The following is a 24547-nucleotide window of genomic DNA, read 5'->3' as shown; positions in this document are numbered from 1 at the left end:
ACTTTGTGGGAGAAAGATGTTGCAGTTTGCAAATGGAGTCGTTCTATTTGTCCTATAAGGTAACTATAAGTTGAAAGAAATTGGATGGCAGTGGGTTTGGGTTTGATAGAAGCTAGATCTCTTAAACCTTTAATAATTAAGTAGCCCGGCATTTTATAAATTTTAAAATATTCTTGAGAAAGCCTAAGAAAACATCTTTTTTATTTTCTACTCTTTCTTCCCAACTCTCTACACTGGAAAAGCCTTACCATTCCATTTCAAAGCCGTTTATTGGAGTCATTCTATTACAAGTGCATTACACAAGATTATCCAAGAGGAAAAGTGACACAGGATAAGGATTGTGTTGGAAGTTTTTGGACGCATTTTTGAGGTGACTACAGGCAAGCAAATGATACCTAAACCAATACTTGAAAGTACTGCCAGTTATTTATTCTTAGAAATGAATTTATTCTGGAGTACAGATTTACAAATCATAGTTTTTATACCATCTTTTTGTTGTTGTTGTTGTTATGAGCTGTCAAGTTGACTGTGACTCATAGCAACCTTAAGTGCACAGCTCTGAAGTCTGCCCTTTTCTGTGCCAGTCTCACTGACTCTGACATACCTATCCCCATTACCCCAGTTACTGTATCAATCTATTTCATCTAGGATCTGCCTCTCCTACGCTATCCCTCCATCCTTCTAAGCATGATGTCCTTCTCCAAGGACTGGTCCCTACTGGCCACATGCCCAGGTACTTGAGATGGAGCTTCAAAATCCTAGCCTCCAAAGAGAAACTTGGTTTCACCCTCTCCAAGATAGACCTATTTGTTTTCTTGGTGGTCCATGGTATGTTCAAGACCATAATTGAAAGGTATTGATTCTTCTTCTGCCATCCTTAGTCATTGTCCAGCTCTCTGATGCATACATTGCAAAGACCACTGCCTGGATCAGGTTTACCTTAGTCTTTAGACTGATGTAGTTGCTTCTCAATACCCTGAAGAGGTCCCTGACAGCAGATTTTTCCAATGTAATTGTTCTTTTGATTTCCTGACAGCTAGTTTCACGAGTGTTGATTGTGGAACCAAGCAAGTTATAATTGTTAACAACCTCAATTCCTTCCTCATCTATTATGGTGCTGCTAATTTGCCCCGTGGTGAAAATCTTTGTTTTCTTGATGTTGAGCTTCAATCCATATTGAAGATTACAGACCTTGATCCTATGCAGCAAGCACTTCAGCACCTTTTCAGTTTCAGCCAGCAGGGTTGTGTCATCCGCATAATGTAGGTTGTTGATGAGTCTTCCTCCAATCCTGATGCCTGCCACATTCTTCCTCATAGAGCTCAGCCACCCAAATGATCTATTTGCAAGTAGATGGAAAAGATATGAAGACAGGATGCATCCCTGACACATTCCTTTCCTGATTTTGAACCATTCTGTGTTTCCTTGCTCTGTTCTGAGGACTGCTTCCTGGTCTGAGTATAGGTTTCACATGAGTATAATCAACTGTTCTATGATTCCCATTCAATCTTAGACATTTTATTTTAGAACCTAAATTTCCATTAGTTAATTCAATTAAGAGGGTGCTCTGGTGGCAAGAAACTGGCTGCAATCCCGAAAGCGTGGTTTGAGGCCACCAGCTGCATCATGGGAGAACATGGTCAATCTCCTCCTGTGGGATTAACTGCCTCTGAAAAACAGGGAGAGTCAGCTTTGGTTTGCTTCTGACTCTATGGCACACGATAGTAACAACAATGCAAATAAAAATATCTAATTGATCCCTTCACCTAACCTATTTATTATTACTTTTCCCTCTCCCTTTCCCATCCTTTATACCTCTAAAATAGATTCTATGTTTGTGCACACTTTTCTCTTTTTTGTATGCTTTTAAATTTTCTCTTTTTATTATTATTAATTTTAATGAACATTTACAGAGACTTTGGATTTCCATTCATTGTTGCACTTTTCTCCCTGCCCACCTCTCCCCCCAGTTCTCTTTGAAAAGCAAAAGAAAAGTTCTTTCATTGTTATACAATTCCTCCCCCCAAGTCCACTTCACTATGCACGCAGCCTTCGTTCTGGATAATTTTTTGTAATAATAGTCTTACACCATCATAATTATCGCTTTGTCATTTAGCATAATTTATTCTAGATTCAGCCACGTTGTGCTGCATTTCACGAATTCTTGGTCTATTTACAGTGATGCATAATACTCCGTTGCCAGATATTTCCGAAATGCCATTTCAGAGTTTTGGGGTTTTTTTAAATCGCATTTCCTCCCCTAAGCATTTTCTCCCGAGCGGGTGGCCAGGTCTGAGTGGCACTGAGAATCCCTGAGGACGAGCGGAACCGGGCTAGGTGTGGTGGACCTCGAAGCAAGTGCCACGTAAGAAGTAGCGCTCAATCAGTTTTGACATTTAGGAAAGTGTGAGAGTAGAGAAAGGTCAGTGTGGATGTTAGGACAAAAGGCTCAGGCGGAAGTAAAAAGTTCTGAGACCTTGGGTGGGAAAGAGAGAGGAAGGTGGGTCCTAGGAAGGATGCGGGGAAAGGGAAGGTCACCATGCGCCAGGTACCTGCCCCGGGGCGCTTGTTCCAATGGGAAGTGAGCGCGAACCGCACCTCAACCTGCCCGGTGACGTCACGACGCTGGGGCGAACGCTGGGCCAATAGGAGGCCGTCACGGGCAGGGGGCGGGGCCCAAGGAGTTGGGGCTGGGCTGCATCGAGACAGTTGGCGGAGTCCTGTGTGGCCACCTCTGGCGAAGACGAGAACTGAGCCGGCGGCCGCGGCCTGCCCCAGAGCCCAGTTCCTGCCTCTCCCACTTCCCGCATGGCGCTGACTTCTCACTAAGCGGCGCCCGGGTGTGCAGGACACGAGGGCCGCGCTGCGGAGGTGGCTCCAGGTCGAGGCTTCCAGTCGCCGGCACTTCCTCCTGCCGTGCCCGTGCGCGGCCGTCTCGGCGGGCGGGATGGCGGCGGCCCGTGGGAGCAGTAGCGCATCCGCGCCGCCGCCGCTGCTGCTCCTGCTGGTTCTGCTGCTCTGGGCCCCGGGCGGCGTGCGGGCGGCCCTCGATGAGGAGCTGAGCCACAAGAACAAGGAGTCCGCAGTCCCTGCTCAGCAGGGCCTTGAGCCGGCTCGGGCCGAGGTGTGCTTGGAAGGGCCGCGGCGGACGGGACCGGGCGGCGCGGGCGGGCTGGGGGATGGGCGGCGAGGCTGCGGAGCCCGCGGAGCCGAGGACCGGGCGCCGGCCGCGGGGAGGAGCGGGAGCGGCTGGGGGAGGGGAGCGGGCCCCTGCACACCGGGTGCAAGCCGATCCCGGCGCTTTCTTCCCGCCCAGGCCTGGCCTCGCCCTGCTCGGTATGGGAGAGTAGGCAGCTCCGGAGGGAGCCTTCTGTTCTATCGGGTAAGGATGCTGCAGATGTCTCCCAGACACTCATCCTAACAAAGTTTTTAACCGAGGGAGCTTGGAGGCTGTTTCGTATTTCCGAGGATGGTAACACTGGCCATTTCATTCTTGGAACACCTTAGCCCGGACTGCTTACCCAAATTGAGCTTTGCGTGGCCTGCGATTTTAGCTTAAATATGGGCTTGGGACCGTGACTTTCACTTTTTTCCACCAGCGTGCTTTGGCTAGCAGGAAGTAGCCGGTAGGGACGGAGAGGGATACTCAGTCTGACAGTGCAGAGGACTGCAGCTTTGCGAGGTGCGAAAACCGAATGTGTATGTATATGATAGTCCAGTATTCTGGCCTTCACGAAATATGTATACATTAGCTTCTTAATTTATGTATATAGATCACTACCTTGTCGCTTCTACTCCAAACCTTGGCAGTACTTTTTGATTCTTCCTTCAGCAGCGCTGGGTTCTAGGACTGGATTAATTCCAGTTTCCAAATTCAGGCACTTTTGGCTCTAGTCCTTAGAGAGTTGCGTACCCAACCCAAAGCCTGTGCCCCCCTGGAGGTTCAAATCCACCCCAGCTGCTTTTGAAATAAAGATGAACAATCTTCTCCCATGAAATTTACAGTTTCTGAAACCCTGCTAGACGTTCTGATTCCATGGCAGTGAATGAATGAAGGGTGTGTGTGTGTGTGTGTGTGTGTGTGTGTAACAAGAAGCAGGCTAGTAGGATCCCAACCTTCTTCCCACTGCTACATCACTAACCTCCCTAAACATTGAAACCTACTACTTCCCAGAAATTCATTGCTTACAGATTTCAGTTCAGCCCCTGTAGAACTGCTGGGTGTTCAGGTTTCTTCATGATTTGGCTGCTGTAGCTAGCTAGCCTCCAGTCTTGGGTAACTCCTACCTACGTAAGTTATTTGTTATTTGTTAGTTGCCATTGGGTCCCCACCATGGGCTCCTGGTGTGCAACAGAACATATGCTTACTCAAAATGTGCTTCATGCACTCCCCAGGTAGTGCCATGTGTTGGCTTCCTTGTCCTTTCCCACAAAAGACCTTCCTGATTTAAAAAGCAAACAGGGCCTAGTGCTTGAAGAGTACTGACCCGAACCATTTCCCCCTTTAAAAACTGGCAGGTAAACCCTCTGAGGGAAGCCTTCCCTAAATTTCCTGATGAAAAGGGATTTCTTGCTCCTCTGAGTAACATTTCTTTTCGTTTCTCCATCTCATTGCTGCTACGTTGTTAGACTTTGCCAGTTCTTTTTTCCTTGGTTTATTTTTGCTTTGCTTTGTAGGACCAGGCCCCCACAAGTCGCACTGCAGTTGAATCAGTTCTGACATACAGCAACTCTGAAGGACACCTCAGAACTCTCCTGTAGGGTTTCTAAAGCTGCAGTCTTCATTAAAGCAAACTACCCCACCTTTTTTGATGGTGCAAGCAGCTTGTGGGTTAAAGCTTGGTGCTTTGACCGTTCTGCCATGAGGATTTCAGAGCCAACAAACCACTGTTGTTAAGTCGATCCTGATTCATAGTGACTCAATCCGAGGCTGTAAATTCTCTTTGGAAGAGGCTTCTTCCTTCATCTTTTTCACCAGCGCAACTGATGGATTTGAGACAGTAAAACTCTACACCATTAGAAGTCCTTTCTGTGTAGGGACAGTGGATGGAATCATTGAAATAAGAGAGGCATATTTTGGTTTCACTAAGCATGAACCTTCTAAGTATTAGAGTTGTCTCTACTGTAGTAGTTGTTTTTGAGAATTAAAGGCATTCTCATTATTGAAAGTACTCAGAATTCTGTTACATAACTGACCATTAAGAATGAGCTATATAAAGAGAAGGAAACAGGGATTTATAGTTACTGTGAAGTATAGATTCTGTGAGCTGATTTTATAGTTATAACAGCCAATTAAGCTGATAGAGCAGGTAGCGTTTATGCTTCTATAGATGAGGAAATCCTAGATTTAGAAGCCAGAATAGCAAGATTAGAATTATTCAGTGTCTTATGTCCTGACACTGGAACTCTTAGCCTAGTTTATTTAATTCAGTAACTGATTTTAATTATTTGTTCAAGTATATGATTCAACAGTATACTGTTTTAGGTCTTTTATCCTGATGTCTAGCTTTCACTGTCTCCCTTTTTTGAGGATTTTAAACATTAAATAAGGAGCCCTGGTATTAGGCTGCTAACTGAAGGGTCATCAGTTTGAATCCACCAGCCATTCCAAGGGAGAACCATGAAGCATTCTGCTTTCTTAAAGTTCACAGCCTTAGAAACTTTAAGGGACACTTCTGCTCTGTCCTTTATTGTATGCATCCTCTGTCAAGTTGGAACCAACTTGACCCCTCCAGTCAGCTGGGTTTACAGCGGAGGAAATTGTCCATCTTTCTCCCACAGAGCTGCTGTTAGATTTGCACTATTTGCCTTAGGGATTTTAGTGCAGCTTCTTCCCCCTAGGCCACAAGAGCTCTACTTGGCCCTATGGACATATTTGACAGATATGTCCTATAGATATAATTGTTCTCCTGGCCATCCATGGTATATTCAATACTCTTCTCCAGCACCACAACATAAAGGCATTGATTCTTCTTTTGTCATCCTTATTCATTGTCCAGCTCTCTGATGCATAGCAAGTAATTCAAAGACCATGGCCTGGATCAGGTGCACCTTAGTTTCTAGACTGACATGTTTGCTCTTCATTACTCTGGAGAGGTCTCTGACAGCAGACATTCCCAATGTAACTTGTCTTTGTAAATTGGTCTTAGATTAAGAACAATTAATATCAAGTCATCATATAATCTCTTATTAGAGAACTTTTGGTAAGTTATTTTGGAAAAAAAGTCAATGTTTGAGCTGACAAGTAATAAACATGAAGTGGTAACAGAGATATAATGCAAATCAGGCCAAGAGCTGCAAAAAAACTAGCTATGTTAATGTGATGAGAAGATTTCGTCTACTGGTGGTTGAGAATATGGTGACGAGCTTCCCACTGCACAGCTCTGTGTGCCAATCCTGGGTCAGTTATTTCCGCTTCTGAAACGGAACTGAAATGCTGATTCATGACATGTACTCTTAGTGTTCATCATATAACTCTTAAGCCATTATCAGTTTCTTTTAAAATACGTTTGAGGTTAAGTAACTCTGCATGCATATAAGAATAGGATTTGTACCCTTCTTTGCATTTCATAGGTGTTTTCATAGTATAGTGATTTTTGAGATAATAGCAGTAAGTATGGCTGTTGCTAGGAAAAATATAGCTATGTAGAATCTAGCTTTGCAGTGGTAGAAAAAGTAGATTTCAATACCCGTACTTAGTGGTCTTAAGGATCCTTACCTAGATCCCTGGTGGCATAGTACACAGTGTGTTAGACAGCTAGTCCAAAGTTCCTTGGTTTAGAGCCACAGTGGTTCTGCAGGAGTAAGGGGAGCAGTCTTCTTTTATAAAGAGTTACAGTATTAGAAACCCAGTGGAGGGTCTGTGAGGGAAAATTGACTTCATGGCTGTACCATCCAGTTGACTGTGGCTCATAATGACCCAGTGCACAATAGCTCTGAACCCCACCCCATCCTGAGCCACTCTCACTGACTCCAAGACACCTACCCCCATTACCCCAGTTACTGTATCAATCCATCTCAACGGGGTCTTCCTCTCCTGTACTGTCCCTCCGCTCTTCCAAACGGCAGGGGGTAGGAATCTTCATGCTTAAAATTAGAGATCTTATGATGTATTCATGTTTTAAAATATGATTGCATATGATTTCTGCCTTACTATTTTTGTCTTGGTCTTTCTTTTTAGATAGGAATTTTCTCTGTTATAGAATATTATGAAAAAACAACTTAAAAACGGACTCATAAACTGACCGACCCTCCAGTGGGTTTTTAGAGTCTGTCGATTGCATGAAAAATTGTCCGTTGCTCGTCTTTCTCCTGCAGAGTTTTTGGTGGATTTGAACTGGAATAGAGGCACAGGGTTTTGAGTTAGCAGGGCGGCTCCCAGTGGACCACAGTTACCAGAGGTCCCTAGAATATTATTTGTCTTAGTGGCAAGAAGCTGTGCTGCCATCCTGAAGGCACACAGTTCAAGTCCACCCACTGCTCCACGGGAGAAGGATGGGCAATCTCCTGTGCTGTTAACGGCCTCTGAAAACCTGTTGGAGAGTCAGCTACAGGTTGGTTTTGACTTGACAGTACATAAAAACAACACCACAAAGAAATGTAATTCTCATGTAGTTTTTGATAGGGCTCAAATAATTTGTCTTGTGTCTGTGGTACATTGGGAGTTTTTGTATATTTAAGTGTCATTTGCTTGCTCCTCCCCCTATTTGGTGGAAGTAAGCAATCAAAATACAATGACATTACCATGTAAGTAACCAAATACTATGTTTCAGGTCTCTCTTTGCCTTGCATCTACTTGCAGCAGATCATTTAAAAGGGTGTTACAGTTACATGTAACCAATTTAAATGCCCCTGTATAAAAGTGGACTTCTGAAAATGGAGGGGAAAAGTCCTCTTTGGCAGACATTTATTCAAGCTTAAGATAAACAAATGTAGCAGTCTCTTAATAGGATGCTTTGAAGACAGAGAACAGAACTTCTGGCAGAAGTATGATTAAATGAGCCTCTGAACCTCTCAGATATCTTGAGGAAAAGGGATTGAAAAGGGGAGAAGGTAAACCATTTGAGTTGAAAACTGGTGGGAACTGCAGCCATCCTTCATGGGTTCAGTGACCACGTGGTTTGAGATGTTAAAAGTTAATGAAGGGAAATGGGCATAAAATTAGATAGGTCTTCTCTGGAGAAAGGTTAAGTTTGCAAGTGGTACTCAGCAGAGCCATAGGGGGTTGCCCAGTCTGCATTCAACTTTAGACATTCTTGATTCTAATCCTTAGGTTCTAGTAACCAAGAATTAGGTTAAATCTTTGTAAATTCTATAGAATTCATTGTATTCTGTTCTCTCTCAGTGTTTGTATGACAGCAAAAAACAAACCATCAATTCTGACATTCAGTGATCTCCACATTTCTTAGTCTCTTTCTGCTCTGAACCTGTCCAGTGAGAGGGGGCAGGATGAGAAAGAGGAAGGAGAGTTTTGGCTTGGGTGGGATGATGGAGGATGAAGGAAGCATGTAGTTCACTGTTTGGTCCACAGCAGCAGTGGACAGCAGGGCTTGAAATAAGAATGCAAAAATAGCTGCTGGAGGATGTGAGGAGTTGTTAAAGAATAATAAATAAAACAGTGAAATGATTTGGGATTGCTAGGTCAAAGAATCAATTTTTTTAAAGTTCTTGGTACATTTGCCAAATTGCTTTTCAGAAATGCTTTTTTCTTAGTTCATGTAACCTCCAGCTGGGTATGGATAACTCTTATCTCTATACATTTCTTATTGGGTGTTTTAAGTTAATAATGATGAATTCTAGTGGCATAGTGCTTTATGCATTGGGCTGTGGACTACAAAGTCCCTGACAGCTAGGAGCAAAGATGAGGCAGTTTCCTCTAGTAAAGTGTTAGAGCCTTAGAAACCCTATGGAGGTTAGAACTGACTTGATAGCAGTGGATGGGTTAAAAATTTGGAAATTAAAAATATTACATAAGGAAAAGTTATTCGTCATTGATTGAGCAAGAAGTAGAGGGATATATCTATGTTGTTGTTGTTGCTATGTACTGCTGAGTTGCTTGAGATTCATAGAGACCCTAAGCTGAGCTAACCTCATTGTCTCTGACTCACCTACCCTTATTACTCTAGTCACAGAGTCAGTCCATCTCATCTTGATTCTTACTCTCTTTTACTGCCCCTCCACCCTTCCAAGCATGATGTCCCTCTCCAAGGACTGGTCCCCTCCTTGCAACATTCCCAAAGTATGTCACGCGGAGTTTCATAATCCTTGCCTCCATGAAGCAGCCTGGTTTCACCTTCTCCAGGATGAACCTGCTTGTTCTAGCAGTCCATGGTATAGTCAGTGCTCTTCTCCAGCACCACAGCTCAAAGACATCAATAATTCTTCTATCATCCTTAGTCATTATTCAGCTTTCTGATGCATAGCAAGTAATTGCAAAGACCATGGCCTGAATCAGGTGCACCTTAGTCTCTAGACTGATAGCATTGCTCTTCAGTACTTTAGAGCAGTCTCTGACAGCAGATTTTCCTACTACAATTTGTCTTGATTTCTTGGCTGCTGGTACCAAGAGTGTTGATATTTGTAAATAAATACACATAAAAATGTGAAAGTCTATCAGGATCATAATGTAGTTAGATACCCTAGAGTTGGGTGTAACTCAGAGTGACCCTATGTATAAGGATGAGCTTCAGTCATGGTGCCAGTCTATCTCCTTGAGAATCTTTCCTCTGGCTGAACCTCTGCTTCCCATGCATGATGGTTTCAGGAACTAACACCTGATAACATGCCCAAAGTCCCTTGCTTCTGAGGAGTATTCTGGCCACACATCTTCCAAGACAGATTTGTTTATACTTTTGGTGATTGTTAGGCCATCAAGTCATGTATGAATCATTGCGACTCTATGAACAACAGATCTGAACACTGTTCTATGCCATCCTCATCTTCAAAGGTCTAACATACTTGAACCAAGTGCCACAGTCACTGTCAATTCATTTGGCTGGCGGTCCCTCTCTCTTTCACCAAGTCTCCGCTTTTCTAAGTGTGTTGTCCCTTTCCAAGGAATAGCCTCTCTAAGCAAAATGCCAAAGTATGTGAGATGAGGCTTAGTCATCCTTGCCTCCAAGGAGCACTGCTGCACTTTCTTCAAGACATATCTGTTTGTTCTTGTAGCTTATTGAGTACTCTTCTCCGACACCACAATGCAGAGGCATCAGTTCTTCAAGTCATCCTTATCTGTTGTTCAGCTTTCAGATGCATAGCAAGTAATTTAAAATACTGTGGCCTGTGTAAGGCAGACCTTTAAACTGACAATATTGTTCCTTAGTAATTTAGAGGTTCCTGAGCAGTGTAATGTCTCTTCATAATGTCTCTCCTGACTGCTGGTACCAAGGGTATTGATTGTGGATCCAAGTAAATTTCCAGTTTCAAGTCTTTTCTCCAGCTACCATGATGTAGGGTGCTCTTGTGGTCTAATAGTAATAAGCTGTGCTGCAGTCTCACACGGTTTTGCTCTACCAGCTTTTCCATGGGAGAAGAATGGATATTCTTCTCCTATGTGACTTATTGCCTCTGAAAACCCACTGGAGGATCATCTATGCGCCATTTCCAACTCTGCAACATGCAGCAACAACAACAGTCATGATGTTGCCTGTCAGTCCAGTGGTGAGAATTTTTGGTCACAATTCTAAGTGCCGTTAAGTCGCTTGCAACTCAAAGCCACCATGTATACAATAGCCCTGAACCTGCTCTAAGCCAACCTCATTGTCTCTGACACACCTACCCCAATTACCCCAGTCACTGAATCAATCCATCTCATCCAAGGTCTTCCTCTCTTGCGCTGTTGCTTTGCCCTTCCAAGTTTGATGTCCCTCTTCAAGGACTGGTCCCTTGCAACATGCTCAAAGTATATTGAAAGAGCTTTAGAATCCTTGCCTCCAATGAGCAGCCTAGTTTCACCCTTTCTGGGATGAAATGATTTGTTCTCTTAGCATTCCATGGGCTATTCAGTACTCCTCTTCAGCAACCACAACTCAAAGACATCGATTCTTCTATCATCGTTAGTCATTGTCTAGCTTTCTGATGCATAACAAGTAATTAAGAACACCATGGCTTGGATTATGCATACCTTAATCTCTGGACTGACATCATTGCTCTTGGAGAGGTCCCTGACAGCACATTTTCCCAGTGCAATTAGTCTTTTGATTTCCTGACTGCTGGTACCCAGTGTTGATTGTGGAGTCAAGCAAGCAGAAGATAACAATCTCAATCTTTTCACCATCTGTCATGATGACAGTCGGCCCAATGGTGAGAATCTTTGTTTTCTTGATGTTGAGCTTCAATCTATGTATTTTTTTTTTTTGGATTGGGAAGCTGTGATATATTTATACAATGGAATACTATGTAGCTTGCAGAAGCAGTTACTTTGTAAATTACTACCTAACTTGGGAGGGATTGGAGAGCTTTATGCTGAGTGAACTAACTCAGTCCCACAAGGACAAATATTGGATAAAATCATTAATGTAGAATAAATATAGGTTATGCAGAATATGTAGGATTCAGGGGGGTAGGGAAGGGTGAAAGCAAAGCAGAGGGGGTGAGGATGGGCAGGGAAGATGGGGTGTTAATCACAGAGTTGCACAATTTGATGGATGGAGGAGTGAAGGAAATGGGAAGGACAATATATTCGAACTTTGTAAATCTATATTTAAAGCTGCAGTCCTTGACTTTCTGTAGCAAGCACTGCAGGCCCTCTTCAGTCTCAGCAAGCAAGGCAAGCGCAGATTGTTGATGAGTCTTCCTCAAATCCTGATGCCACATTTACTCTTTATAGAGTCCAGTCTACTGGATAATATGTTCTGCATATAGATTGAAAAAGTATAGAGATAGGATGCATCCCTGGCATACTCATTTCCTCATTTTGAACCATGCAGTGTTTCCTTGCTCTGTTCTGACAGCTGCCTCCTGGTCCAAGTATCGGTTTCACGTAAACACAATCAGGTGTTCTAGGATTCCCATTCTTCTCAGAGTAGCCACAGTTTGTTGTGATCCACACAGTCAAATTGACTTTTGCATAGTCAATTTAACATAGACATTCCTCTGGTATTCTCTGCTTTCAGCTAAGAACCATTTAACATTGATTATAATATCGCTATTGCCGTGGTCTCTTCTAAACCCATCCTGCACATCTGGCAGTTCTCTATTCGTGTGCTGTTGCAGTCATTGTTGGATAATTTTCATCAGGATTTTGCTTGCATGCGATATTAATGATATTGTTTGATAATTTCCACTCTTTGTCAGGTCAGGTCTTACTCATCCTTATTAACCATCAAATATTCATATGCGTATTAAACAGTTGAAAATACCATAACTTAGATCAGGTGCACTTTGGTCTTTAAAGTTACATCCATATGTTTTTACTGCTTTAAAGTGATCTGTAAAATTCCAGCATAGTTTCCTTTGTTTTCTTGAACACTGCTTCTGTGAGTGTAGAATGTGGATCCAAATATAATGTAATTCTTTGATATCTTTTCTCCATTTGTCATAATGTTGCTTATTGGTCCATGGAGGAGGATCTTTGTTTTCTTGATGTTGATGCGTAATGCACACTAAAGACTGTAGTGTTTGATTTTCGATAAACACAGTAACTTGGTTGATGAGAGTAGGCTGTGGAGGCAGAGAGATTGGCTCAGAATAAAACAGGGTTCAGAGCTATTATGCATAGAGTTGCAATGGGTAGCAATTGACTTAATGGTACATAACAACAACAACAAATGCTTTAAGTTATTGTTATTTACTGCAAGTAAGATTGTTATCTGCATAGCATAGGCGGTCAATGAGCCATCTTACTCTTTACAGGGTCTGGCTTCCCTTATTACGTCTTCAATATTTAGCTTGAATGGGATACAACCTTAACACACCTTTCCTGATTTTCAGTAATACAGTATTTGCCTGTTGGGTTTGAACATTTGCCTTTTAGCCAAAGGCTCCTCAGGAACACAGTTAAGTGTTCTAGAATGCCCTTTCTTTTTCAGAGTTACTTGTAAATTATTATGAGCCAGGTTTGATGCCTTTTGCATAGTCAGTAAAACACAAGTAAACATCACAGTGATGGATTGGCACGGTGACTGCAGCACTGGGCATCGGCACAGCAGAGGTTGTGGGGATGGCGCATGATTGCACATCATAGGCTTTGAACTTTGGTACCTTGGGCCACTAAGACTTAGAGGCTTGAATGGCACCTAACAATAGTACCAAACATAGTTCTTATGTTCTCTGCTTTTAGTCAAGATCTGTCTGATCAGTCAAGGTATCCCCTTTCCACAATCTTTTCTGAATCTAGCTGCAAATTCCCACAATTCCCTATGGATGTTTTACTCCAGCCATTTTTGGATAAACTTGAGCAAGATTTCACTTGCGTGTGATACTAAAGATTTTATTTGATAACTTCCATATTCTGTTGGATCACTTTTTAAAAAATGGGCATACATATGACCTGGTCAGCTTCCTTTACCTTTTTGGCGTAGACAAGTGGACACGTTCGGGGCTGTGTTGAAAGACTTCAGTTGATGTTCTGTCAATATCTTGGGCTTTTTTTTTTTTGCAGTGCAGCCTGGATTTCTTTCTTCAATACCTTCAATTCCTTCTTGATTATATTCTATTTTAAAAATGGCTCATCAGCCAATTCTTTTTGGTACAGTGACTCTATTTCCTTCCTTTTTTTTTTTTTATGATGAAAGCAAAGACAGTTTTATTAGAAAGGTTATGTGCCTGAAACCTAAGATGGTTCATTTTTCCAAATGTAAAATGGAGAAATATCCTTCTGTATTCTTTTGATGCTTCCTATGTCATTCAATATTTTGTCCATAGAATCCATTGGTATCATAACTTGAGGCTTTGAATCTTTTTCTTCTGTTTATAAACCTGAGAAATGTTGAAATATGTTTGTCCGTTTTGGTTTTCTGCCAGTCTTTATAATTGATTTAATTATAATAAATTGCTTTTTTAAAAAATAGAAATTTCATCAGTTTTTTTAAACGTTTTAAGAAGTTTGAATGTTTACAAATCATTTTTCATCCAGCCATTTAATATATAACAATTATAATTGATGAATGTAGTTAATTGCAGTTCACCTAACGTGTCCGTATCACCTTCTCCCTCCTGGTAACTATTGCTTTGTCTTCTTTAGCTGCCTTTGAAGTCAAGTTAGCTCTTTTATTCCTTCATTTCTCTCTACCTTCTCTCCATTAAAGAGCAAGTTTTCCACCAGATGCTCTGCTGGAGAAGGAGGGACAATCTCCTGTACCAGTCAGATCTGATTTGACAGTGCACGCACAAAAAATAATAAAATTTTAAAAAAAGAGCAAGTTTCAGAGTCTCTTCTGACTTCCATTTTGGTCTTTCATTCTCTCCCGTCTCTTTAAATGACTTTTTGATATACCTAATGTTATCCCATAGTTCATCTGGCCTTTGGTTATTAATATTCAGTGCATCTACTTTTGAGATGGCTTCTGAATTCAGGTAGGGTACACTCAGGGTCCTCTCTGATAATAACAGGACTGTCATTTCCTCTAGCTTCAATTTGAATTTACATATAAGCGATTGTCTGTTCCACTGTCAGTATTAGGTCTTGTTCTCACAGAAAATTGAGCTTCTCCACCAACTCTTCTCACAAATGTAATTTATTTTTACTGTATTCCTTCTATTAAATCTATGTGTATTGTCACTTTTTATATTTTATCTAAGGAGGGACTAGTCCTGGGAGAGGGATGTCATGCTTGGGAGGGTGGAAGGACAGTGCAAGAGAGGAAGACCCTCGATAAGATAGATTGATTCAGTGACTAGAGTAATGGGGGTAGTTGTGTCAGAGACAGTAAGATTGGCACAGGATAGAGCAGGGTATAGGGCTGTTGTACATAGGGTGGCTATGAGTCGCAGGTGACTTGGTGGCACATAAGAACAAGAGGTATTTATAGTGAGTAAGTTGTTGATCAAAATTCTGCCATGTGATCTCTGACCTCATTTGTATCAGGAGAGTTTTATTTGCTAACTTGGTATCCTTTGTTTTTAACTTTTGTATTATAATCACCAGTTCTTAATGTATCTTAATTTCATATTTGATCAATTTCAGAGTACAGAAATTGGTAGAAACCCTTAATTTCTTCAACGTTAGCTTTAGTAATTGGTGGGTAAATTTGAATACTTCTTTAAATAGTTTTTTTCTTGTATATCTATGGGTATTATCACTAAGAGAATTGTAATTCAGGATAGGTCTTGAAATGTTCTTTTAGTTGATGAGTACTCCACCATTCTTCAGTTTGTCATTTTTAGTATAGTTGTTATTAGGTGACCTCAAGCTGAATACAACTCTTAGCAACCCTGTGAATGACAGATCTGAATCCTGTCCTGTCCTGTGCCACCCTCATCATTTCTGACTTCCTCTAATCCTTGCAGCAGTCACTGTCAATCCATCTGACTGAGGATCTTCTTCTCTTTCGCTGACCTTCCACTTTTCCACACATAATGTTCTTCTCCATGTGTGTTAAAAATGACAGGCCAATATTAGTCCATTTCACCTCATTAGTGTTCTCTGTGATTGTTAGAAGCCGTCAAGTATGACTCATAGCAACTCTATCAACAGCAGACCTGAATCTTGGCCTATTCTGTGCTATTCTCATCTTCTCTGGTACACTTGAGACCATTGTTGCAGTCACCATTCTGGTACGTTTTGTTGGGGATCTTCTTCTGTTTCACTCACACTCCACTTTTCCAAATAATATCCTCTCATAGCAACATGTTCAAAGTATGAGAGATGAAGCTTCACCATCCTTGCTTCCAAGGAGCACTCCATTTGTACTCTTTTCCAAACATCTGCCAGGTTTTGTTTTTGGTTTTTTTGTGTGGGGGTCGGGTTTTGGTGGTTTTTTGGGGTTTTTTTGTTTTTGTTTTTGTTTTTTTTTTTTTGGCAGTCCTTGGGTTATGTTCTTCTCTAACACCACAATTCAGAAGCATCAGTTCTTCTGTCATCCTTATTTATTGTCTAACTCTCAGAAGCGTAGCAAAAGTGTTTTGGAAAGGTCCCTAATAGCATACTTGTCCAAAGCAAATACATCATCTCCTGATTTCTTGACTGCTGATACTAAGGGTATTGATTATGGATGTGAGTAAGATGAAATCATTGACAGTTTCAATCCTTTGTCCATCTGTCCTGATGTTGTTTGTTGTCCCACTGGTAAGGATCTTTGTTTTCTTGATGTTGAGTGTATTGAAGGCTATAGACTTTGCTCCTCTATAGCAGGAAATTTAGATCCTCCTCACTTTGAGCAAGCAAGATTGTGTCATCTCTATAATGTAGGTGCTCATGAGTCTTCTTCTGATCTTTGTGCCACCTTCTTCATAGAATGTAGCTTCAAGAATGATTTGTTCATCATACAGATTGAAAAGGTATGGAGAAAGGATACCTGACGTACACCCTTTCTAATTTTAAAGTATGTAGTTTTTCTTGCTCTGTTTGGACAATTACTTCTTGATCTACATCTAGATTTTGCATGAGCACAATTAAGTGATATGAGATTCTCGTTCTTTTCAGTGTTAGCTTAGTTTGTTGTGGTCCACACAGTCAAATGTGGTTAATGATTAGCATATCAGGGTAGATCCAGTCAGCTCTAGCTATATGCGTGTATGTAGGGTGCACTTATGGGCTGTCTTGTAGTGAGCTGTGCTGCTAAACCAAAGGCCTCTCCGTCTGGTAGTTTGAATGCTCCATAGGCTGGCTTCTTGGGAGAAAGATGGGCAGTCTCTTCCTGTATGATTTACAGCCCTGGAAATTAAGTGGATAATCAACAGAGTTGGTTCTGACTACAACAATGAGTGGTGGTGGTGATGTTGCTGTGTACTGTAGTCAGAACTGACCCAGAGCCGACCCTCCAGCAGGTTTTCAGAGGCAGCTAATTGCACAGGAGATTACCCATCTTTCTCCCGCAGAGCACCCGGTGACCTCAAACCATGTATGTTCAGGATTGCAGCGCAGCTTCTTGCCACTAGCCACCAGAAGATGAAGATATATGAATGAAAGAAAATTTAAAAAGTGTATTTTATGGTATCTCAGCTATACTACAGGCTGTATTCCTTTGCCCCTTTTCTGTCTTTTATAGCTGCTGACAGTCCCTTGGTGTTCTTGGATTTTTAGACTAATTTGCCTCTAAATTCTCATAATCTTTCTCTATGTCTGCCTATTCTCTTTTTGTAAGACACCACTAAGCAGGGATTTGAAAGCAGGAGTGGCATCCACTTCCTAAACAAAATGCGTCTGGAAACCCTATGAAATTTGATAAATGTCAATTGTAGAGAGGCTTCAAGCCTTTTGTTCATAGGGTCACTAAGAGCTGTGTTCGACTAGAAGGCAGTCACCACCACCTACAAGAAGAAGTGGGGATTAGGGAGCTCTCTTGTGGCCCAGTGGTAAAAAGCTGTGCTATAATTCCAAAGGTATGCAGTTCGAATCCACCAGCTGCTCCATGGGAGAAGGATGGGCAGTCTCCTTCCATGTGATTTACTGCCTCTGAAAATCCACTAGAGGGTCTGCACTGAGTTGGCTTAAAGTCATAGAGCAATAAGAAAGAGAGGTTAGATTTAGACACCACTTTACACAAGGAGCTCTGGTGGCCTAGTAGATAAAGGAGTTTCACTACCAACCCAAAGGCAGGCGGTTTGAAAACAGCAGTTTCTCTGCAGGTGAAAGTTGGGCATTCTCCTCTGATGTGATCATTAGCTTTTGAAAATTTACTGGGAGCTTGGCAATAACTTTAAATTTTTACTACCTTATCTGCCATTATTAACAAAGAAAACATGTTTCCAAACAAGGATCACATTCACAGATAGCAGAATTATGCCTTCAACATAACTTGAGGACACAATTAACTCTATACCATAAAGATATTACAAGATCCTGTCATGCACATATACACTCTTAGTGTTTTGTTTTTTTGGTTTTTTTTTTTTTACACTCTTAGTGTTGAGTGGAGTTTTTATGTGCACAGATTTAAATTTTTAACAGCTTAATTTTTTGTTTTTTCTTCTTAAATTTGTTTTGCTCTTAAGAGTAAAATCCTTTAAAGTTTCAAGTCTAATACTTACTGAGTCATATTTCCTGATATACTTTTCATATAGACCTTGTTACCTGTATGAGATTATGAGGGATGTAAATAGTTAACATGCTCAGTTGCCAACCAAAAGGTTGGAAGTTTGAATCTAGCGGCACCTCAGCAGAAAAGCCTGTTAGTCTCCTTCCAGAAAACAAACAAACAAAAAAACCAGTCTGTTAGAACTGAGTGGAGCACAGCTCTCCCCTGATACACCCGGGGCTGTCTTGAGTCAAGAGTGCATTTTTTTTCCTCTAATTTATCCCGTTAGCACTTAGGAACTTCTCCAAATTATTGAGAAGTAATGATGTAATCTTTTAATGATGTAATCTTTAGGACTAAGATGTGTCTGATTCAGGCCAAAGTCTTTCCGGTCACTTGATATGCATCTGAGAACTAGACCGTGAATAAAGATGACAGAAGAAGAATTGATTTTTGAGCTGTGGTATAGGAGAAGAGCACTGAACATCCCATGGATGGCCAAGAGAACAAACAGATATGTGTTAGAGAGGGTACAGCCAGAGTGCTCCTTGGAGACAAGAATGTTATGAGGCTTCACTTACATACTTTGGGCATGTTGCTAGGAGGGGCTTTTCCTTGGATAGGAACACGATGCTTGGAAGGGTGGAGGGTCAGCAAAGGAGAGGACCCTTAACCAGGTATATTGACACAGTGACTGCTGCAGTGGGCTCTTGTTTGTCAGGAAGTGTGAGGATGGCACAGGATAGAACAGGGTTTAGATCTTTTTTCATAGAATTGCTATGACTCGTACTTGACTCGATGGCACCTAACAAAAACAGCAACAACAACAGCACTTTATCTCATCCATCTGGAATGTTTCTGAGAAGTGCAATATACACTGGATAGGATTCTAATTTCACCTAAGAAAGCACATTGTGCCTCTTATATGCATATTGTTATGTATTCTCAAGTCATAACTGACTTATAGCTGACCCTCCACAGGGCAGGTATTCAGAGGCTGTAAACCACACAGGAGGAGATTGCCCATCTTTTTCCCACAGAGAAGCTGATGGATTTGAGCTGTAAAACTTTGTATAAGCAACACTACTCTTTACCACTAAGCCACCAGAGCTCCTTATATTATATGCATATAAAAAATTTTTTTTAAAAAAAGAACTAAACGTAAAAGTTCCTGATTGGGAATTATTTTCTTCTTCATTCTAGTTTCTGTATTTTCAGGACTTTCTTTATTGGGTGTAATTTATGGTGAGGGTAGAAGAAGTTGTTCACTCTGCAACTATAATAATGATAAAATCCCAATTTATCGTCCTAAGTGTTTGTTTTCTTTAAATACTGTTGCTTCCATTGATACTTTCTTGTGTGCAAAAAACATGATTGGTATGGTATGTTACGTGTTGGGCTGCCAAGTGTAAGGTTGGTGGTTCTAATCTGCTAGCAGTTCTGAGAGAAAATGCATGGTCGACTCCTGGAAACCAGAAGGAGGCTCACCATGAATTGGCATTGACTGGATAACAAATTTAGTTTGGTTTTTTTAGGCAGTTTATGTCTTTTTGTTGCTTTACTTTTTTTGTCATCTCCTAATTGTAGACCATGTGTACTGTTAGTGGAATACAAAAAGTGTCTTTAGCTGTGAGAAATAAGATAATCTGTAACATGTTATGTATGTGCTCTAGAAGTTGAAAGAACTGCTGTGGTTTCATAGCACTATGGAAAAGCTACAATTCCTTGTTACCTGACTCTGCAGAGTATTTCTGCTTTGTTCTTCCTTGGATTTTTTACTTCTATTTTCCCTTGTCTTCTAACTGTGAGAACGTCTTACATCAGTGAATTAAATTCTTTCCCAGTTTCATTAAATCCTCTGGAAAATCATTAGAGTACAACAGTGTTTTCTAAGTGCCTTTTTGCTTTTATTTTTATAATTTTTAATTTTAGAATTAAAGTTTTAAGTTTGAGTAAAGAAGAATTTTATTCAGCTAGTTTAAAAAAAATTCCCAATTGTTGATCCTGTTTTCAAGTTATAATGAATTTGGATTTAGGCATTAAAATCCCAAAATAGTCCTATTTGTTTCAGTAAACATGGTTATTTCATTACTGTAGAATATAATGGGATAGTCCTAGGGATATTGTAGCTGAAAGCAAGGAGTACCAGAAGAATGTCTATATTTGTTTCATTGATTATGCAAAGGCATTTGACTGTGTGGATCACAATCACCTGTGGCTGACTCTGAGAAGAACGGAAATCCCAGAACACTTGATTGTGCTAATGCGAAATCTGTAGTTGAACCAGGAGGCAGTTGTCAGAACAGAGCAAGGAAGCACTGCATGGTTCAAAATTGGGAAGGGTGTACGCCAGGGCTGTATCCTGTGTCCGTACCTTTTCAATCTTTATGCAGAACAGGTTATCCAGGAGGCTGTGCTCTATGAGGAGAAATGCATCAGGATTGGAGGAAGAATCATCAACAGTCTGCATTATGCAGATGACACAACCTTGCTTGCTGAAACTGAAGAGGACCTGAAGCACTTGCTGCAGAGGGTCAAGGACTGCAGCCTTAATATGGACTGAGGCTCAATGTCAAGAAGACAAAGATTCTCACCACTGGCCCAACTGACAGCATCATAATGAATGGTGAAGAGATTGAGATTGTTCACAGTTTTGGTTTGCTTGGCTCCACAGTTAACACTCTCCGCACCGGCAGCCAGGAAATTAAAAGACGTATTGTGATGGGAAAGTCTGTGGTTAGAGACCTCTCTAAAATGCTGATGTGCAAGGATGTCTGTCTGGAGACTAAGGTGCGCCTGATACGTGCCGTGGTCTTTGCAGTCACTTGCTACGCATCGGAGAACTGGACAATAGAATTGATGCCTTTGAGCTGTGGTGTTGGAGAAGAGTATTGAATACACCATGGACTGCTAGGAAAACAAATAGGTTTTTCCTGGAGAGGGTGAAGCCAGGCTGTTCCTTGGAGGCAAGGATTCTGAAGCTTGGTCTGACATACTTGGACATGTTGCAAGGAGGGGACCAGTCCTTGGAGAGGGACATCATGCTTGGGAGGGTGGAGGGGCAGTGCAGGAGAGGAAGACCCTCGATGAGATGGATTGATTCAGTGACTGGGGTAATAATGGGGGCAAGTGTGTCAGAAATGGTGAGATTGGCACAGGACAGAGCAGAGTTGAGGGCTGTTGTACATAGGGTCACTATAAGTCGCAGGAGGCTCGATGGCACATGACAACAACAACAACAACGGAATAGTAGAGTGCCAGAGTTGGAATCTTGGTCACTGTATCTGATTTCTTGAGCACATGAAAACATTGACCTGTATACTTTCCTTTTCATCCTATCCTACACTGCTTATTACTATTATCATGCCTCCCATACCCACTTCTGTGCCCATACTCCTGTTACCCTGATGGACAGTACTTTCCTTCCTTATTAATTTTCTCCCTTTCTACTGGCTCATTTTTATCCTTTTATACATATTTACAATTTAATTTTGAAGAGTAAATAAAAAATAATCATTTCATCCACTTGGCCACATTAGTTCCTATTCTATCCTGTAATTTCTGATTAGTAAATAAAATTTCTAATGAGGTACACCACAGAGACCCTTATCAGAATTAAGTTTTAAAGCAGAAAAAAGATCATCCCGATTGAACATGATGATGTTATAGCATGATGGTGTTGGAATCCTGGCTTAAAGAATAAATTATAGAAAAAAATTAATTACAGATAGGCTTTTAGGATTGAAAGAGGTTTTATCTCTGCCAAACTTTCATAACTATAGAACTATTGACATTTTGGAATAGATAATTCTTTGTTGTAGGGTCTGTCCTATGTAATGTTGGCATGTACCAGTAGGTGCCAGTAGTTCTCCTCGAATTGTAATGACCAAAACTGTCCTGCTGTTAGGTTACTTGAAACATTATCAACATTGCGAAAGTCTCCTGGGAGGCAAAATTGTCCCTTGTTGAGAACCGCTGAGCTACCCTGTTTCCTGTAAATGACAGTCTTTGGACTCTTGGGTTGAGGATAGACTTGACTGTCTTCTGTTGTAGTCCTTTTCAGTTCAGGTAGCTTCTTTGGGATGAAAGATTTTTCATCTGTGTTAAGTTTTACATATACCTGATCCACGCTCATGACTTTTTCAGTTACTTTATATATGTGCTGAAACTGGACAATGAGAATAGAAGACTAGAATAATTGATGGATTTATATCATCGTGGTCTGAAGGAATATTGAATATACCCTGGAATAGCAGATGAACACACATATCTGCCCTGAAAGACGTGCAGCCAGATTGCCCTTCACAATGAGAGACTGTTTCACTTTGGAAATAGTATCAGGGGAGATTAATTCCTCGGGGTATCGTACATGGTCATTTCAGAACAGAAGGCCTTTGATGAAATGGATTGACACAGTGGGTGGCTGCAACAGTGGCATAAACATAGCAACAATTGTGGAGATGATGGAACACCAGGAAGTTAGTGTGTTCAGAGAGTTGCTGAATAGGCACTTACTCCATGGAACTGAACAACATACTAGCTAAAACCTGCCACCTATAACTTTCTAGCTCTATCTTGAGAGCTTATAGAATGAATATGTACTTACTTACAGACTTTCACTTCCTCGAATTTAGTTAGCCTGTTCTTCCTTTCCTCTCAGTTGATAACATTAGAATTTGTAAAGGACCAGGTAGTGACTGTTTTAGGCTTTGTAGGTCCACCTGTTTGCAGGCTGCATATTAAGGTGTCTGTCACATAATCTTCTGTCTCCCTCTATTTTATTTTTTTCCACAACTTCTTTACAATGTAGTTGCCTTTCTTGGTTTGTACAGACTGGATTTGGCTCCAGAGGTAGTTTGCCAGACACTCCAGGTTAATGTCTCTTCAGTCTACATTGATCTTCAACACCAAGTGGTAAGAAGCAGTGCTGCAATCCCTGAGGCACCCGGTTTGACCGGCTGCTCCACGGGAGAAAGATGAGCATTCTCCTCCCATGCAGTTAACTGCCTCTGCAAACCAGTGGGAGGGTCAGCTATGAGTCTCTTCCGGACGGTATATAACAGTGACAGCTCCTTAAAGTGTAGTGCTCTTTGCTTTCTTGACAGCTTTGCCATTTCCTTAACTTAAAATGGACTTAATACCAACAAAGATTCAACAAAGATTTTTCATAGACCAAATTGCCTGTTGGCCTGTTTTTAGTCTTAAGCATAGAACTGTTTTTTGCTGTTGTTATGTGCCATTGAGTCACCTGCAATTCATAGTGACCCTAAGCACAATAGCTCTGAACCCTGTCCCACCCTGATCCAGTTTCACTGTTTGTGACACACTTAATCCCATGACCCTAGTTACAGTGTCAATACAGCTCATCCAAGGACTTCTTTTCTTATGCTGTCCCTCTACCCTTCCAAGCATCATATCCTTTTCCAATGACTAGTCTCTCCTGGCAACATGCCAAAGTATATAAGACAGAGCTTTAAAATCCTTGCTTTCTCTAGAGAGTAACTTGTTTATACCCTCTCTAGGACAAACCTCTTTGTTCTTGTGGTGGTCCATGGTATATGTTCAATAGTCTTCTCCAGGACCACAACTTAAAGGCAACAGTTCTTCTTCTAAGATCATCCTTATTCATATATTAATTATTCATATATGACTGTATGTTCGGTGCTTTTCTCCACCACCACAACTCAGAGGCATCAATTCTTGCTATCCAGTGCATAACAAGTATTTACATGGCCTGGATCAGGCACTTAGTCTCTAGACTAACATTGTTGCTCTTTAGCACACTGGAGCGATCCCTGAACACAGATTTTGTCTAATGCAATTCTTTTGATTTATTGACTGCCAGTGCTAGTAATGTTGATTTTGGAACCAAGTCTCAATATAGTCAGTTCTTGTTTTTGTTTGTGCGGCTCCTCTGGGGTCATATCTTATCCTCTGAAATATTAATGATATCTTATTCAACTTCTTGTTGTTAAAGTGTTTGAGAACATACCTAGATCCTTTACCCAAGAGCTTATAAAAATTTAAGGTAAAACTAAGACCTGAATTTCAAATCACAGATACTTAAAAAAGCAAGGGAATTTTGATGTGTGGAAATAGCTGATTTGAGCTGTTCTTTTACGGTTTTGGTTGAATTTTTAGTTCTGCATTATAGTGACCAACCATCAGTCAAAGGTTACTGACATTTGTAATGGCTTTGGAAGTCATAAGATAATAAATAAGTGGCTATGCCACTCTTGGTATCAGCAGACAAGAAATTAAGAGACAAATTGCATTGGGAAAGTCAGCTGTCAAGGACCTCTCCAAAGTACTGAAGAGCAGCGATGTCAGGCTGGAGACTGAGGTGCACCTGATCCGGGTTATAGTCTTCAGAGTTGTGTGCTATGCATGACTAGGGATGATATAAAGAGAATTTATGCCTTTGAGCTGTG

General features: G+C 41.2%; 1 protein-coding gene across 1 annotated transcript in view; it reads left to right on the top strand.

Moving 5' to 3' along the window:
* Positions 1-2539: 2539 nt before the first annotated feature.
* Positions 2540-24547, top strand: part of TMEM165 (transmembrane protein 165) — a 52535-nt gene continuing 30527 nt past the window's right edge. The window contains exons 1-2 of the mRNA XM_006898098.1: positions 2540-2722; positions 2831-3124. Coding sequence (XP_006898160.1) covers positions 2540-2722; positions 2831-3124 — 477 coding nt within the window. The remainder of the gene's footprint in view (positions 2723-2830; positions 3125-24547) is intronic.

This window comes from Elephantulus edwardii, unplaced genomic scaffold, assembly GCF_000299155.1.
Source record: "Elephantulus edwardii isolate Elephantulus edwardi_28Jun2011 unplaced genomic scaffold, EleEdw1.0 scaffold00220, whole genome shotgun sequence".
NCBI lineage: Eukaryota > Metazoa > Chordata > Mammalia > Macroscelidea > Macroscelididae > Elephantulus > Elephantulus edwardii.
Note: the sequence above shows the minus strand (reverse complement) of the source record. Positions and strands in the feature narration are given on the sequence as shown.